Source organism: Salmo salar, chromosome ssa28, assembly GCF_905237065.1.
Source record: "Salmo salar chromosome ssa28, Ssal_v3.1, whole genome shotgun sequence".
Lineage (NCBI taxonomy): Eukaryota > Metazoa > Chordata > Actinopteri > Salmoniformes > Salmonidae > Salmo > Salmo salar.
The window spans coordinates 12,044,357-12,062,531 of NC_059469.1; the positions used below are offsets into that span (position 1 = coordinate 12,044,357).

Consider the following 18,175-nt stretch of genomic DNA (forward strand, 5'->3'; position numbering starts at 1 on the left):
CCAGCCAACTTGACAACTGTTGGAAGCATTTGAGTCAACATGGGCCAGAATCCCTGTGGAACGCTTTGACACATTGTACAGTCCATGCCCCGACAAATTGAGTCTGTTCTGAAGGCAAAAGTGGGTGCAATTCAATATTAGGAAGGTGTTCTTAATGTTTTGTACTCTCAGTGTAGATTCACTATTGCCTAAGAAAAAGTGGCCATCTGAAATTTAGCAAAGACCCACACTATTTTCCTAAAGTAAAGTGTATAGATTCAGGGTTCTTCATTCTGTATGATCTGTGTTGCCTTTGGCCCTCTCTTCACACTCTACACCAGGCCTCTCTGATTGGTTAGCTGCTTTAGCTTTGATGTGATTGGTCACGCATACAGGGGGGGCTTGGATAATTAGTCATACACATGCATGCAAACACGTGCACACACACACACGCGCACAGAAGGGTGTGGACATCAATTATACACACCCCTCTGTGTGTGTGTGTGTGTGTGTGTGTGTGTGTGTGTGTGTGTGTGTGTGTGTGCACATGCATTTGAACGAGTGTGTCTGACCAATTATCTGAGCTTCAGTGGGAGAATGATCTCATATCACATGATGAGAGGATAGCTGATTTCACGCCAGACCATAAAAAAGACTTGGAGACTATTCAATCAAACATCAAACTAGGTTACTGTATTTCCAAGGTACGGAGGAACAAATTTACAAAACAAAACATGTTATCTACAATCCAGCCTCAGCAGCCCAATAATTTTATTCACACGTTGTTCAATATAACCCTGTCAGTCGCATTTCCATTTGAATCGCATTTGAATCTTTCATAAGACCAAATAGTGAAGTACTGAAATATTCATCATCAAACACTGCTGAAGAGTAAACCTGTGATATCTCCTATACCAGGTCAGTAAAAACCAAAGCTTCACATTTCACACGTCCAATATTGCTAGTCTCGAAAATCCGACCCTAAACGTACTGGTGTGATAACAAATTCCCTTTTTACCCAGCATGCTCTACTGCAGGTAGATTGTTATCTAATTGTTTATTCATATACAGTGCATTCGGAAAGTTTTCAGACCCCTTTACTTTTTCCACATTTTGTTACGTTACAGTTGATTTATTTTTTTTTGGGGGGGGGGTTCTTTCTTTCACCCCTTTTTCGTGGTATCCAGTTGGTAGTTACAGTCTTGTCCCATCACTGCAACTCCCGTACGGACTCGGGAGAGGTGAAGGTCGAGAGCCATGTGTCCTCCGATACACGACCCTGCCAAGCTGCACTGCTTCTTGACACACTGCTCGCTTAATCCGGAAGACAGCCGCACCAATGTGTCAGGGGAATCACATCCAACTGGTGACCGTGTCAGTGTGCATGCTCCCGGCCCACCACAGAGGTCACTAGAACGCAATGGAACAAGGAAATCCTGGCCAGTCAAACCCTCCCCTAACACAGACAACGCTGGACCAATTGTGTGCCGCCTCATGGGTCTCCCGGTTGGTGCCCAGGATTGAACCCGGATCTGTATTGACGCCTCTAGATTTGCAAGGCAGTGCCATAGACCGCTGCGCCACGCGGGAGGCCCCGTTATGTTACAGCCTTATTCTAAAATGGCTTAAATCGTTTTTTTCCCCCTCATCAATCTACACACAATATCCCATAATGAAAATCAAAAAGTTTTTTTGAACAGTTTTGCAAATGTAAAAAAATATATATACATTAAATAGCACATCTACATCAGTATTCAGACCCTTTATTCAGTACTTTGTTGAAGCACCTTTGGCAGCGATTACAGCCTCGAGTCTTCTTGGGTATGGCACTACAAGCTTGGCACACCTGTATTTGTGGAGTTTCTCCCATTCTTCTCTGCAGATCCTCTCAAGCTCTGTCAGGTTGGATGGGGAGCGTCACTGCACAGCTATTTTCAGGTCTCTCCAGAGATGTTAGACCAGGTTCAGGCTCTGGCTGGACCACTCAAGGACATTCAGAGATTTGTCCAGAAGCCACTCCTGCATTGTCTTGGCTGTGTGCTTAAGGTCGTTGTCCTGTTGGAAGGTGAAGCTTCACCCCATTCTGAGGTCCTGAGTGCTCTGGAACAGGTTTTCATTAAGGATCTCTCTGTACATTGCCCTGTTCATCTTTCCTTCGATCCTGACTAGTCTCCCAGTCCCTGCCTCTGAAAAACATCCCCACAGCATGATGCTGCCACCACCATGCTTCACCGTAGGGATGGTGCCAGGTTTCCTCCAGACGTGAAGCTTGGTATTCAGGCCAAAGAGTTCAATCTTGGTTTCATCAGAACAGATAATCTTGTTTCTCATGGTCTGAGAGTCCTCTAGGTGCCTTTTGGCAAACTCAAAGTGGGCTGTCATGTGCTTTTACTGAGTAGTGGCTTCCGTCTGGCCACTCTACCATAAAGGCCTGATTGGTGGAGTGTTGCAGAGATGGTTGTCCTTCTGGAAGATTCTCCCATCTCCACAGAGGATCTCTGGAGCTCTTTCAGAGTGACCATCAGGTTTTTGGTCACCTCGCTGACCAAAGCCCTTCTCCCCCATTTGCTCAGTTTGGCTAGAAGGCCAGCGCTAGGAAGAGTCTTGGTGGTTCCAAACTTCTTCCATTTAAGAATGATTGAGGACACTGTGTTCTTGGGGACCTTCAATGCTGCAGAATCCTTTTTGATACCCTTGCCCAGATCTGTGCCTCTTCACAATCCTGTCTCAGAGGTCTACGGACAATTCCTTCGACCTCATGGCATGGTTTTTGCTCTGACATGCACTGTCAACTGTGGGACCTTATATAGACACGTGTGTGCCTTTCCAAATCATGTCCAATCAATCGAATTTACCACAGGTTACCACAAGTTCTAGAAACATCACAAGGATGATCAATGGAAACAGGATGCACCTGAGCTCAATTTCGAGTCTCATAGCAAAGGGTCTGAATATGTAAATTAGGTATTTCTGTATTTTTTTAAATATTTGTTTTGCCAAAATTCCTAAAAACCTGTTTTCACTTCGTCATTATGGGGTATTGTGTGGAGATTGATGAGAAAAAATGTAATTTAATCAATTTTAGAATAAGGCTGTAACGTAACAAAATGTGCAAAAGTTAAGGGGTCTGAATACTTTCCGAATGTACTGTACATGGAGTGATTCATTTATTCATCTTATGCTACAAAAGATAAATAATATACATTTTTCAAAACTAATCTAATCAGTTAGTTAGATTTTTCGCACCCGTTACTGAAATGTTTGTTCCACTTTAAATGGCTTACTTAGCAGTCTCCTAACACTGTTCCTAGCCCTGGCAGTCATTATGCAAGGGAGGAGATTAACTTTTACTCTTTGTGACAAAGGGAAAATGGCGCAAGGACATTTAAACACGTTTCCTTAACAATGTATTAAACTGAAAAACTCATACAGTACATGTTGATATAACTTGAAGCATAATTTGAGAATTTTCTTCTGATTCTTCTATGTCATTAAAATGGGTATAACAGGTATTCTTCTGAAACATAGAACGGATGCATTTTACCAATATCCTGCAGGCGATGTACTTCATCCTAGAGATTGTTAAACTGTGCAGTAGAAACATGCTGTGGACACTTATGAGGAAATCTCAGGTTTGTCCATAAGAACAGAGATGCTGAATATCTAGAATCAACGGGTTGGTCTCGTGAGCCCTATGAGAACACTAGGAGGTGGCAGCGTAGACTAGTGGTTAGAGTGCTGGACTAGTAACTGAAAGGTTGCAAGTTCAAATCTCCGAGCTGACAAGGTACAAATCTGTCGTTCTGCCCCTGAACAGGCAGTTAACCCACTGTTCCTAGACTGTCATTGAAAATAAGAATTTGTTCTTAACTGACTTGCCTAGTTAAATAAAGGTACAAAATATGAGTATCCCTATAAATTACAGGATTTGCAAAGAAATGCAGAGATCGAGTTTCTTCAAGGTGCAGCCACACCATTAGTGATCCCATCTCCTTGGAAACCAAACTCCGATCAACTTTTCCTATCATACTTAGACGTAAGCAATCATCCCAGAGGGGATCCTGCAAACGCACTGTTTGCCCTGGAGACTAACTGACTGTGTTTGCAATCCATCCCGGCTGGACCAAAGGAAGAATTCACTGTATGGAAGTTCTCTAATATAATTTACTTTCCTGGACTGAGAGCGAGAGAGATCTCGCTCCTTCGGCTGTGAGCTATTTTCAGTCCACTGGCCTCATCGACTACTATTGCAAGAGACTTGGCCAACCATCCAATCCCATTTTCATCCCATCATAACAGAATCCCAAATGAGAGGCAACAATGACATACAAGTCATTTGACCTGTTACATTATCTATATAAAGTGGCGTTGTGTGTGAAACTTAGTGGAAGTCATTGAGTAATTGCAAGACGGCAGGTCTAATTTACAAGCCCATGTTCAATACTGTCCTGGCATTGTCCACATCGGATGCTAACTGGTAGCCTAGCCCATTGTCTATTCGTGGTTGGTGAAGCTCTCTATAATTTCACAGTTGTGAAAGCCTATGTCAATGATGTAGCCCACTCACTGTCTCTCTTTCAATTAAGAAGACCATATCATCCTCAAAAGTCTTGTGAATGTACTATTGTACGTGCCTGAGTTGAGTACGGAAATTCATTTATATGGACCTGTGACTCTCACCTCAATAACTGTATTGAATCCCATTATACCCTGCCTTGATATTGTATTTTGTTAACTACCTAATTTTCCAACTTATTTACACTAGTAAATAAAACATTGAGTTAACTATTTGTGGCATTAAGTTATTTTGCGAGTGATCAGGGTCTTGAGGTTCCAGAGCTCGACGATAGTAAAATGATATTGTTGATAGCATTACCACTATACCGGTTAATCAGAAAATTATCTTAAATATTAATTAGCCCAAAGTCACAGCAGAGTAATGACTACAAAAACATTTGAAATAACTGTACTCAGATATATTTTTGAAACTGCACTGTCGGTTAGGGGCTCGTAAGTAAGCATTTCACTGTAAGGTGTATGGAACTTGTTGTATTCGGCGCATGTGACTAATACAATTTAGATTTTATTTGATATTAAGTGCAACAAGTTTCCTCAACATTTTTGAGTAATGACAGCACATTGGTGTTAACAGTGTAGGTGACCCCATTACCATGTTTTTCCACGTCCTTCAGTGGGTCTACTCCAGGAGAGAGGATGAAGAACATGGGTGTGGCAGGACTAGACTCCTCAAAGGACACAGCAAAGTCAAGCGACCTGCCAACCACATACTGACTCCCCAGCTTCTCCTCCACAAATTCTCTGTGGGGAGACATGATGATATATGTTCAATACATACAGTACCAGTCAAAAGTTTGGAAACACCTATTCATTCAAGGGCTTTTCTAATTTTTACTATTTTCTACATTGTAGAATAATAGTGAAGACATCAAAACTATGAAATAACACATATGGAATCATGTAGTAACCAAAAAAGGGTTAAACAAATCAAAATAGATTTTAGATTTTAGATTCTTCAAAGTAACCACCCTTTTCCTTGATGACAGCTTTGCACACTCTTGGCATTCTCTCAACCAGCTTCAGCTGGAATGCTTTTCCAACAGTCTTGAAGGAGTTCCCACATATGCTGAGCACTTTTTGGCTTCTTTTCCTTCACTCTGCGGTCCAACTCATCCCATACCATCTCAATTGGGTTGAGGTCGGGTGATTGTGGAGGCCAGGTCATCTGATGCAGCACTCCATCACTCTCCTTCTTGGTCAAATATCCCTTATACAGCCTGGAGGTGATATCCCTTATACAGCCTGGAGGTGATATCCCTTATACAGCCGGGAGGTGATATCCCTTATACAGCCTGGAGGTGATATCCCTTATACAGCCTGGAGGTGATATCCCTTATACAGCCTAAGAGCAGACACAGATGTAATGGTGTATCGCTGCAGAATGCTGTGGTAGCCATGCTGGTTAAATGTGCCTTGAATTCGAAATAAATCACAGACAGTGTCACCAGCAAAGCACCATCACACCTCCTCCTCCATGCTTTACGGTGGGACCCACACATGCAGAGATGATCTGTTCACCTACTCTGCGTCTCACAAGACAAAGGTTGGATGTCCATTGCTCGTATTTCTTGGCCCAAGCAAGTCTCTTCTTTGGTGTCCTTTAGTAGTAGTTTAGTAGTAGTTTCTTTGCAGAAATTTGACCATGAAGCAATTTGACCTGAACATTTGATGTTGAGATATGTCTGTTACTTTCTGAACTCTGTGAAGCATTTATTTGGGCTGCAATTTCTGAGGCTGGTAACTCTAACTAACTTATCCTCTGCAGCAGAGGTAACTCTGGGTCTTCCTTTCCTGTGGCGGTCCTCATGAGAGCCAGTTTAATCATTGCGCTTGATGGTTTTTGCGACTGCACTTGAAGAAACTTTCAAAGTTCTTGAAATTGTCCGCATTGACTGACCTTCATGTCTTAAAGTAATGATGGACTGTAATTTATCTTTGCTTATTTGAGCTGTTCTTGCCATAATATAGACTTGGTCTTTTACCAAAGAGGGCTATCTTCTGTATACCACCCCTACCTTGTCACAACACAAGTGACTGGCTCAAACGCATTAAGAAGGAAAGAAATTCCACAAATTCACTTTTAATGAGGCACACCTGTTCATTGAAATGCATTCCAGATGACTACCTCATGAAGCTGGTTGAGAGAATGCCAAGAGTGTGCAAAGCTGTCATCAAAGCAAAGGGTGGCTACTTTGAAGAATCTTTAACAGTTTTCTGGATACTGTATGAGTCCATATGTGTTATTTCATAGTTTTGATGTCTTCACTATTATTCTACAATGTAGTAAATAGTAAAAATAAAGAAAAACCCTTGAATGAGTAGGTGTGTCTAAACTCTTAACTGGTACTGTACACGTAACTGCCCAAATAAAGGAAACACTTGAGTAAATGTTTCCTTTATTTTGGTAGTTATCTGTACATAATACACATTCGTACTGCAGAGCCTTATGGTGGTTAGTTTAAAAGCTGAAAATGAACTCATACAAACATACTATTTATTACTTTTCTATGAAATAACTATTACATACTGTAGCTGTGGTCAATGGCCACTGGGTTAAATGTTAGCTGTTTACATTATATTATGTTTGTTCATTGGTGGGACAGGGAAATTCAAAAGATATCCTCACAAAAAAAACAGAACCACAGTTGTACTGTATATCCTCTAACAGTAGGTCAGAGGGTAAGGTATTTGATATTTCACCTCACAGCGTAGGTCATGCGGTCAGGCCTCATGGCCCTCATCATACACAGTCTCTGTAGGGAACTCTTATTCTTCCACTCCTGAGGAAACTTCTCCTTCTCAGGACACTCCGACTCCACAAACTTTTTCCAACGCTTGGCCGAACCCTCCATGTCCCGGTCCAGGTTACGGAACTCGTCCATGGAACACAGAGACTGGGATGGAGGGATGAATGTACAAGAGGAAAGCGGACGCAAAAAAATATGCATTAAACATTTGCCAGAAACTCCAACTCTGGTGAATATAGATTAATTCATAGATATACAGTCCCTCATCCAAAGTAACCATGTATACAAAACTTGTTCTCATAAAATAAAATAAGATTGTATTTGTCACATGTGAAATGCTTACTTACAAGCTCTTCCCCAATGATACAGAGTTAAATAATAAAGAAAATATAAAAACACATGAGAAATAAAACACAGGAATAAAGCTATATTCAAGGACTACCATAACAATATCAATGTGCAGGGATATGTGGTAATTGAGGTAGATACTGAATGTACATATAGGCAGGGGTTAATTCATATACACAGTATTTTCCCACCGGCTCTGAAACCTTTCTAAGGATGAACAAATGGTTATTTGCTCTTATTGTTTACCTCATATAAGTGCCACAAAGGAGAAAAGTTTGGGTTGGAAAAGTCGCATAATAAGACAGAGTGCTTATCTTCTCTTACGCCAATATGAATTGTATTTATTCAAACCATAGTGCTGAGTAGACATTAGACTGTTTATAACAGCGGGTAGGAAAGGGGAATATGCTTCGGCAGCACAAACCTGGCACATACTCTAGACTTTTATCTGACAGCATTTGTTCTTATCTCAGCTTTGGATCTCTGAAAAACAGTGGCCTCACAGAGTGCTCTGAATGTCACACACACACACACACACACACACACACACACACACACACACACACACACACACACACACACACACACACACACACACACACACACACACACACACACACACACACACACACACACACACACCTGTCCTCTCAGTCTCTGTCAATCAAGTCAAGGTCCTATCGAAGAACATCACAACTCCTTCCCCGGAAATACCCACCACGGCCCTTAATGAGCTAAGATGAAGTCACTCCAACTCCTCCACTGAGTTAATTACCAGTATCTGGGTTGGCAGATTCTCGGGTCAGGAGAAAATACTACAGCCCCCTGTGGCTTCCTACCCATCCCATCCTTCTAATATCATCTAAGAGGGCCACGGCCACCAGTCATTATCACAGGATCTCATCCTCTCCAACTGATTATGTTCCTAACCGCGATAAGAACCAGACTGACTGAATGAAATGAATGGTACCTAGACCGACATCTCTGTGGAATAGCAGGAGAGGAGAAGATGGTTTTGGAGTTTAGGGTCATTAATAGTGGAGAGGGTCCGGGTTGAAATATTTATGAGTACGAAAGCCTGAGGTACACTGCCATTAGGGTTTAGCTTCTACATCAACTGATTTGATGGGAGGGGGAACTATGCTCTCTGGCGTACAGTAGCCAGACGTCTGCTCTCAACGCTACTGTAAACCCTGAGCAAGTGGGGACGTCGTCGCCCCCCACCTTTTCGGGAAAGATCTCTCTCCCTCTCTCTCTCCCTCTCTTTTGCACTCCACCTCTTACAATGGTGTTTGTGCACCACTGGTTGCCCTTTTCTCGTGGCAACAGGTCACACATCTTGCCGCTGTGGTGTCACAATGTGGTATTTCACCTAATATATGTGAGAGTAGTGAACCCACGAGAGGCAGCAACTTCTCAAATGAACACTTTTGTAAAAAGAATGGCATGCCTTTATTATTTCATACATGTTTTAGCGGTAATGCTCTTTTGCAGTGTTTCCCAACTCCGGTCCTCCAGTACCCCCAACAGTTCAAATTTTTGTTGGAGCCCTGGACAAACACACTGGATTCGATCCAGGGCTTTATGATTAGTTAACAAGTTGAATCAGGTGTGCTTGTCCAGGGTTACAAAAAAAATGTGTACTGTTGGGGGTACTGGAGGACCAAGGTTGCTTTATTGTAGTGGAAGTAAACTTCACTGTACACATTATGTTCTGTTATCTTCCACAGATGTACTGAGTTATGGAGTGGAAACAGACTAAGTGCTAAAATAACTACAGGGGAAAAGGGGAGTTCAGTCATACGTAAATGACAAGGATAGTCAGTGGATGGTTTGTTCTAAAGTATGTAGTAGGACGAATTTACCCCTAGACACTGATTTAAAGTAGCATGTTGTCCCCTGATGGTAAAGGTTTGGCTTTTGTGGGGTAAACTTATCTTAGATCTGTGGTTAGAAGCGTCTTCAACCTCAACTGTGAAGGTCTGACATCTTCACATCCTGTTTGTCTCACCTTGATACCGCCCCAGGAATGGTTGGACAGGAAGTCGACAGGAGAGGTCACTCCTGGTTGGACGGGATACCTCAGCAGGAAATCTAACTCTGTAGGGTTGATCTCCTTATTCATCAACAGGATCTGGGTTCACAATGACAAAAAACATATACTGTCAAAATAACATTCATTCCTATATTGTTATTTTTTAAAGACAAAAAAGGAGACCGCAGTTTTAAAGGGCAATGATCAGTAGCTAATATTCGTCACTATGTTATGACATGTAAAAACATTTCTATTTGACCAAAAATGTACAATAAAGCTTTTACTGAACTTTGAACTCTGACTTTCTGTGTACCTGGAAGACGAGCTGTGCGATGTATGTGAGTTTATCACACTCGAATAGGCCTCTGGTGGTATACTGGAACACTTGGACAGTGATGCTGTCTATCAGGTTAGACACTCTCTGTTTCAACACCTCGTCTGCCTGGGCCTTCAGTACGGCTTTCTGGAACACTACACTAAACGCCTGTAGCATAGAAACACAATGGATAGAACAGCCTCAGTATTGCCTAGGATAAGAAACACTATGGATAAAACATTCTGGAACACCACACTGAACGCCTAGAGCATAAAAACACAATGGATAGCAGACACACTTCTAGAACCCAAATGATTTATTTCCTGAAACATATCTAAAGTACGAGCTGGCTGGCAAATGTACAACAGACTGTATTTAAAATATATGAGTCTGCCCTGTGCGTTTTATCTACAGCAGAGACATTTCATCTGATGAAAGGTCCAATGCAGCCGTTTTTATCTCAATATCAAATCATTTCTGGGTAACAATTAAGTACCTTACTGTGATTGTTTTCAATTAAAATTGTCCAGAAGAGGGGCTCCCAAATGGTGCAGTGGTCTAAGGCACTGTATCGCAGTGCTAGCTGTGCTAGTAGAGATTCTGGGTTAGAGTCCAGGCCGCGACAGGGAGATGCATGGGGAGGCGCACAATTAGCCCAGCGTTGTCCGGGTTAGGCGAGGGTTTGGCCGGCAGGGATGTCCTTGTCCTATCGTGCACTAGCGACTCCTGTGGTGGGCCGGGCACAGTGCACGCTGACATGGCTGGCTTCCCGATTAAGTGGGCATTGTGTCAAGAAGTAGTGCAGCTTGGTTGAGTTGTGTTTCGGAGGACGCACAGCTCTCGACCTTCGCCTCTCCCAAGTCCATACGGGAGTTGCAGCGATGAGACAAGACTGTAACTACCAATTGGATACCAAGAAATTGGGGAGAAATAGGGTAAAAAAAAGCTTCTTAGCAAGAATTTTGCTGGGAGTGGTTTGAGTGTGAGGGGAAAACGGAACATTTGCTGTTATTGGAAGAGAGGTTTGTAACTCTTTTTCTTATTGGTGAACTAATTTTGATGTCACCAGGCAGGCCAAAACTTCATCCCACCAAAACAGGCTGAAATTTCAAACAGCTCTTACACTAAAAGGGCATCATCATCATTTTCAAATTGCCACAGCATTACTCCAACCTCATAGTGTGGAAATATATATCAAATATTGGAACATCACGTTTTTGACTGCACTGGGCCTTTAAACTCTCTACAGTTGGCCCAGGGTGGCTAGCTACCTGCAGAGAGCAGTGTGATTGCAAACCATATCTCACCCCGTGACTCCTCAGTGCTTTGGAGGGTGACAATAGCAGGGACGTTAGGTGAAGCATAACAGCGTTAGGAAGCGACAAACACAAAGAGCAGAAAGCATAAAACACTGGGAGCTAATGGAGGAAAAGGCAGAAAACAGAGCAGCGTGGGTAAAGACTTAGCTCACTGGGGAGCTCTGAGGCCGGGAGAAACACGGTGGGTTATTAGAGAAAGTACCTAGAGAAAGAGAGAACAGTGAACTGTGTGTGTGCTCACTAGGGAGTGTCAATAACAGGTCAGGTCAATAGAGAGGTGGGTGTACCTTGAGAGAGAACTGGTACATCGGGTGGATCTTATTGAGGTCGTTCATTATGAAGTACAATAAGGATGCTCGGGCTGCCGCGGGCCGATAGTGCTCCCGCGCCTCGTTGATTTTGGCCTCAGTCACCTTGGCTTCTTTCACCTGCAATACACACACAGCAAACACACACACACATACACACATAAACACACACGTAAATGCACACACAAAGGCACGTAAAACACACATAGGATTCATTCACCAGCCAGGGAAATTATAGCAAATTATAACAGAGAGTACAATAACATCATCTCCCACTGAACAAAGCAGCCCTTCCAATTTAATGATCCAATTCAACATGCCTATAGAGAAGGTGAAAAATATGTTGCCACACATTTACTCAACATACTGCGCCAGTATTACCAAAGTAGTGGCACTTTGTAAAGGAATCCACTCTCACATCTCAGTCTCTAAGCGGTGTCCTTGAGCCTAATGAAGAGCTTTTCTACTGCCAAGTTTCACAATTTGTGATTGTGCCAACGTTTCGATCTACAGTTAGCGAGGACAGTAAGCAGTGAGCAGGAGCCTCTGCATCAGTATCTAAATATACTGTGTATTCAAAAACATCTGTAGGGTCGTCTCTAGAGGTGGAGAGCTAGACGTGGAGATTACCCTGTCCTGCAGTCAAATGACCAAATCACGCTCTAGTGGCCACATGGGTAGAATGTTATTAATATTTTTCATAACTCAATGGGGTTTTTTTTATCTGACATGGTGCAGGTTCTTCTTTTTTTAAGCCTATAACCACATGTGTGAGGTGTATACTTTTGTTTCAAAGTAGATTTGTTAAAGACTACCAAGAAACACTCTCCGTGACCCTGATTTGGCCCACTGCAGTAAAAGGTTAATAAAGTACCATTGCTAATATCGAGAGAGAGAGAGAGAGAGAGAGAGAGACAGAGACAGAGACAGAGACAGAGACAGAGACAGAGAGAGCGTGAGATCTTTCCGAAAAGGTGGGGGGCTACGACGTCCCCACTTGCTTAGGGTTTACAGTAGCATTGAGAGCAGACGTCTGGCTTGGTCGTACCTTTGCATACTACAGTTGAAGTTGGAAGTTTACATACACTTAGGTTGGAGTCATTAAAATGTGTTTTTCAACCACTCCACACATTTCTTGTTAACAAACTATAGTTTTGGCAAGTCGGTTAGGACATCTACTTTGTGCATGAACCAAGTCATTTTTCCAACAATTGTTTACAGACAGATTATTTCACTTATAATTGTTACGTCCGTTGTTGGAATGAGATTAAGGTGCAGCGTAGTAGGCGTACATTTTCTTGTATTTAACAATGACACCGGGAAAAACAACAAAATACGAAAACGACCGTAAAGCTACATGCAAAAAGCTACATGCAGTGCAGAAAGCAACGACACACAAAGTCAGGGCGTGACAATAATTCACTGTATCACAATTCCAGTGGGTCAGAAGTTTACATACACTAAGTTGACTGTGCCTTTAAACAGCTTGGAAAATTCCAGAAAATGATGGCATGGCTTTAGAAGCTTCTGATAGGCTAATTGACATCATTTCAGTCAATTGGAGGTGTACCTGTGGATGTATTTCAAGGCCTACCTTCAAACTCAGTGCCTCTTTGCTTGACATCATGGGAAAATCAAAAGAAATCAGCCAAGACCTCAGAAAAAAAATTGTAGACCTCCATATGTCTGGTTCATCCTTGGGAGCAATTTCCAAACACCTGAAGGTACCATGTTCATCTGTACAAACAATAGTATGCAAGTATAAACACCATGGGACGACGCAGCCGTCATACCACTCAGGAAGGAGACACGTTCTGTTTCCTAGAGATGAACGTACTTTGGTGCGAAAAGTGCAAATTAATCCCAGAACAACAGCAAAGTACCTTGTGAAGATGCTGGAGGAAACAGGTACAAAAGTATCTATATCCACAGTAAAACGAGTCCTATATCAACATAACCTGAAAGGCCGCTCAGCAAGGAAGAAGCCACTGCTTCAAAACCTCCATAAAAAAGCCAGACTACGGTTTGCAACTGCACATGGGGACAAAGATCGTACTTTTTTGGAGAAATGTCCTCTGGTCTGATGAAACAAAAATAGAACTGTTTGGCCATAATGACCATCATTATGTTTGGAGGAAAAATGGGAAGGCTTGCAAGTCGAAGAACACCATCCCAACCATGAAGCACGGTGGCAGCAGCATCATGTTGTGGGGGTGCTTTGCTGCAGGAGGGACTGGTGCACTTCACAAAATAGGTGTCATCATGAGGAAGGAAAATGATATGGATATATTGAAGCAACATCTCAAGACATCAGTCAGGAAATTAAGGCTTAGTTGCAAATGGGTCTTCCAAATGGACAATGACTCCAAGCATACTTCCAAAGTTCTGGCAAAATGGCTTAAAGACAACAAAGTCAAGGTATTGGAGTGGCCATCACAAAGCCCTGACCTCAATCATATAGAAAATGTGTGGGCAGAACTGAAAAAGCGTGTGTGAGCAAGGAGGCCTACAAACCTGATTCAGTTACACCAGCTCTGACAGGAGGAATGGGCCAAAATTCACCCAACTTATTGTGGGAAGCTTGTGAAAGGCTACCCGAAAAGTTTGACCCAAGTAAAACAATTTAAAGGCAATGTTGCCAAATACTAATTGAGTGTATGTAAACTTCTGCCCCACTGGGAATGTGATGAAAGAAATAAAATCTGAAACAAATCATTCTCTCTACTATTATTCTGACATTTCACATTCTTAAAATAAAGTGGTGATCCTAACTGACCTTGGCTAAGGTGTATGTAAACTTCTGACTTCAACTGTATATGTCAGAGAGCATAGGTTCCCCTCTCCCGTCAAATCAGTTTAGGCACAAGCTAAACCCTAATGGCAGTCTACCTCAGGCTTATATACTCGGAAATATTTCAACCCAGACCCGCTCCAATATTAACTCAAACCATCCTAAACTCCAAAACCATCTTCTCCTCTCCTGCTATTTCACAGAGATGAGAGAGAGAGAAAGAAAGCTAGAAAGAGAGAAAGCGAGAGAGACAGAGACTCAGAAACAGAGATAAAAATAGAGATAATAAAAGAGAGAGAACCTTCTCCTCTATCTCTGCGGCAGTGCGTTTGGTGATCTCCAGGTTCTCCACCAGCTCTGTGTCTCCCAGGAAGTTCCCTGAGGCGGAGGAGAGACGGGACAGCAGGTTGTCCTCCAGGATCTTCAACGTGATCTTAAAACCATTCTGCTGCTTCGTCAGGTTCCACTACAGTAACATACAGACAGAAATAAACAAATGGCAAATAAAGATTGGACTAAAACACAGATGAAATAAAACTTTGCAGTAAAATACACAGAGACACTACACACAAGGGTCAAAAAGGTGAGATTAACAAACTCAAAGAAACCCAAATAAAGAACTGAAGGACACAAAATGACAGAGAACAGAGAGAGGCGTAAATGGCAGCCATTAAAACAAATCCTCTCTCTTCCGTAGCGGCTGACCTGGGGTTATTTTCTATCACGTGAGGTGAAGCCAAATGCTAATGTCGCTCTCAGGGTGGACAGTAAAGTTCTAGTCTATTCTATTCTATCCTTGGCGAACCTCAAAAGTTCCTTGAGGTAAACAATGCACCAAGGGCGATGGGTTGCTCAGGGTTGGACGATGGTCATGTTTGATTAGAAACACTGTTGAACTACGTGTGGCCCATCGTTGATTCGGGACACTAATTACTGCTGGTGGTAGATAAACACACATTAAAGGTGATGATGGGGGCTTAATTCAGCGCAGGCATACTGAAGGATGCCTCAAAGGCAGAAGCAATCAATGGTCTCTGCATGGGCTATCTGGATAGATGAAGAGGAGGCTCTGGGGTGGATTAGAATGTCTTCCTCTCAAGGCTGAGGACATCAAGCAGCGGCCAACAGACTTCCACCACCCTGCTGCCGTCTGATGAGAGAGTCGATGCTGCTGCAGGATCCACAGGCTTTGATGGTCACCCAAACAAACACAAACACACGGACAGACGCTGGACGGATCGCACACACACACACACACACACCGAGGCATACACAAAAGCACTCCTGAATGCCTGCACATGGCCTGGATTAAGGGGTATTAATCATCGCACACCATATGGAGAGGTGAACCTGGCCTTCTGAGAAAACCTCAATGCTTTGGTTTTAACACCCTTTGTTTTAAAATGCCAGGGTACCACAAAACTTTCACTTTTCAAAGATAGACAGGACCCTTGTTTCGTTGTCCTTCGCTCTGCTTGGCCTCCTGCCGTTTCATCCCCCCCAAAAAACTTTCCTGCACAGTCTTCCTGCTCTTCTACTGATTGCTTCTTAGTTGTAACCTGGTTGGGTGATTGATTCTAGTTAGTCCCAAAACAATTACATGCCAATGTGTTCCAAATCAGTAGCAAGAATGGTGTCAAGGACATACTGTATATAATTGGAGGTACATAATTGGAGAAACAAGTATATGTATAATTGGAGGAGGGGTTCAAGTGAAGCAATTTGCCCTGTGAATTCACGTCACGACCTTGACCTTCTCCTCTCTTCTGTCTCTCCTCTTTTTCCACTGTACGATGGCAAAGCTCTCCACATCAAAACACCCCCAATTTTTAATAACAAGTCAGTTATTAATGTTTAGTTCTCAGTCGGCATATTGTTCACGTAATTACCCGGCCTGGGAAAAACAAACAATTAACCAGATAGAGTCGAAATCCCTAATTGGGATTAAAAAGAGATAATACATCTATCATTTCAGGCAGATGATTACTGAGAGCCAGTGAACAGCCCTGGTGAGGCAATATGGAAAACGGATCGCTCTCTCTCTCTCCCTCTCTCTCCCACTCTCCTAGGCTGCATCAGACACACACTCATGTACGCACACACACACACAAAAACACTGCACAGGAGTGGGAGGACGTTATTAGACTCGTTAGGGGGTTTCTATGGGTGTCCCCCTCGCTGAAAATGGAGTGTTGACATTTAACACTTCTTAACTGGACTTTGGATGAGTTCATTAAGCAATAAGGCAAGAGAACCCATGGATTATCGAGAATAACACACAGTTTACAGCTGTTCGTAGGCTCCACGTGAACGCAAAGCGCAGCAAGGTTTATACAAACCCCCGCTGTTTGAATAAAACATCTAATGTTGGCAACATTTTTATTCCAGTGGAGATAAAGTTTATGAATTGCCTGGCTGGACTATGGGAAAGGGAATATTTCAAATGTAACTGTTATCAGGCATTACGGTCCTTTGTAGTTTAGTTGGAAGAGCATGGCGCTTATAACGCTAGGGTAGTGGGTTCGATTCCCATGACCACCCGTATGTAAAATGGATCCTTGCATGACTAAATTGCTATGGATAAAAGCGTCTGCTAAATGGCATATATTATATTATTACCCGTGGATTATCATGAATAACTAATGCCTATCAACTAATCAGCATCCAGTATCCAAACTATCCTATTCAGCTCAGTAGCTAAACTCTAAACTCATTAGAGGAATAATGACATGAAGTTTATTCAGAGACAATAAACAGGTCTACAGACAGGCTCTATTTACAGCCTCCTATCAGTACTGTGATTGTTATCAGTCAGTAGAGAGGAAACGTGTTGTTTACTGGGGAACACAGAACAGGTTATAACCAAATAAACAAATTCTACTGGGAATTGTTTGGAAAGCAGGTGCATGGAGTTAGCCACGCGTTTACCCTGCTTAACTTTTAACGTTAATTAAAAAGATAAGAGTTCCACATCACGTCTTTTCCTTCCCCTCTTTTTCCTCTTCTTCTTCTTCCTCTCCTCCCATCTTCATGAAATGCTAATTAAACAAGCTTCATTAAATCACATTTCACTTCACCGCTGCGTTTTGCTGAGGGGACACACGGGCGGCTTAAAATAACACTGCTGTTTTGTGTGCGTTTGTGTTTGTGTGTGCCCATCTGTGTGTGTGCCCATCTGTGTGTGTGTGCCCATCTCTGTGTGTGTGCCCATCTCTGTGTGTGTGTCTGTGCCCGTCTCTGTGTGCGTGTGCCCATCTGTGTGTGTGTTTGTAAGTGCCCATCTGTGTGTGTGCCCGTCTGTGTGTGTGTGCCGTCTCTGTGTGTGTGTGTGCCCATCTCTGTGCGTGTATGTGCCCATCTGTGTGTGTGTGCCCATCTCTGTGTGTGTGTGCCCATCTGTGTGTGTGTGTGTGTGTGTGTGTGTGTGTGTGTGTGTGCCTATCTCTGTGTGTGTGTGAGCCCATCTCTGTGTGTGTGGAGCCCATCTCTGTGTGTGTGTGAGCCCATCTCTGTGTGTGTGAGCCCATCTCTGTGTGTGTTTGTGTTTGTAAGTGCCCGTCTGTGTGTGTGTGTGTGCCCATCTCTGTGTATGTGAGCCCATCTCTGTGTATGAGCCCATCTCTGTGTGTGTGTGTGTGTGCCCATCTGTGTGTGTGTGTGCCCATCTGTGTGTGTGTGTGTGTGTGCCCATCTCTGTGTGTGTGTGTGTGCCCATCTGTGTGTGTGTGTGCCCATCTCTGTGTGTGTGTGTGCC

General features: G+C 42.9%; 1 protein-coding gene across 1 annotated transcript in view; it reads right to left on the reverse strand.

The window, feature by feature from the left end:
* The window catches only part of dnah9 (dynein, axonemal, heavy chain 9), a 123,048-nt gene that overhangs the window by 24,025 nt on the left and 80,848 nt on the right, over positions 1 to 18,175 (reverse strand). The window contains exons 62-67 of the mRNA XM_014179529.2: positions 14,723 to 14,887; positions 11,610 to 11,750; positions 10,001 to 10,171; positions 9,664 to 9,786; positions 7,258 to 7,451; positions 5,150 to 5,298 (exon numbers count right to left, since the gene is read on the reverse strand). Of these exons, the coding sequence (XP_014035004.2) occupies positions 5,150 to 5,298; positions 7,258 to 7,451; positions 9,664 to 9,786; positions 10,001 to 10,171; positions 11,610 to 11,750; positions 14,723 to 14,887 (943 nt within the window). The remainder of the gene's footprint in view (positions 1 to 5,149; positions 5,299 to 7,257; positions 7,452 to 9,663; positions 9,787 to 10,000; positions 10,172 to 11,609; positions 11,751 to 14,722; positions 14,888 to 18,175) is intronic.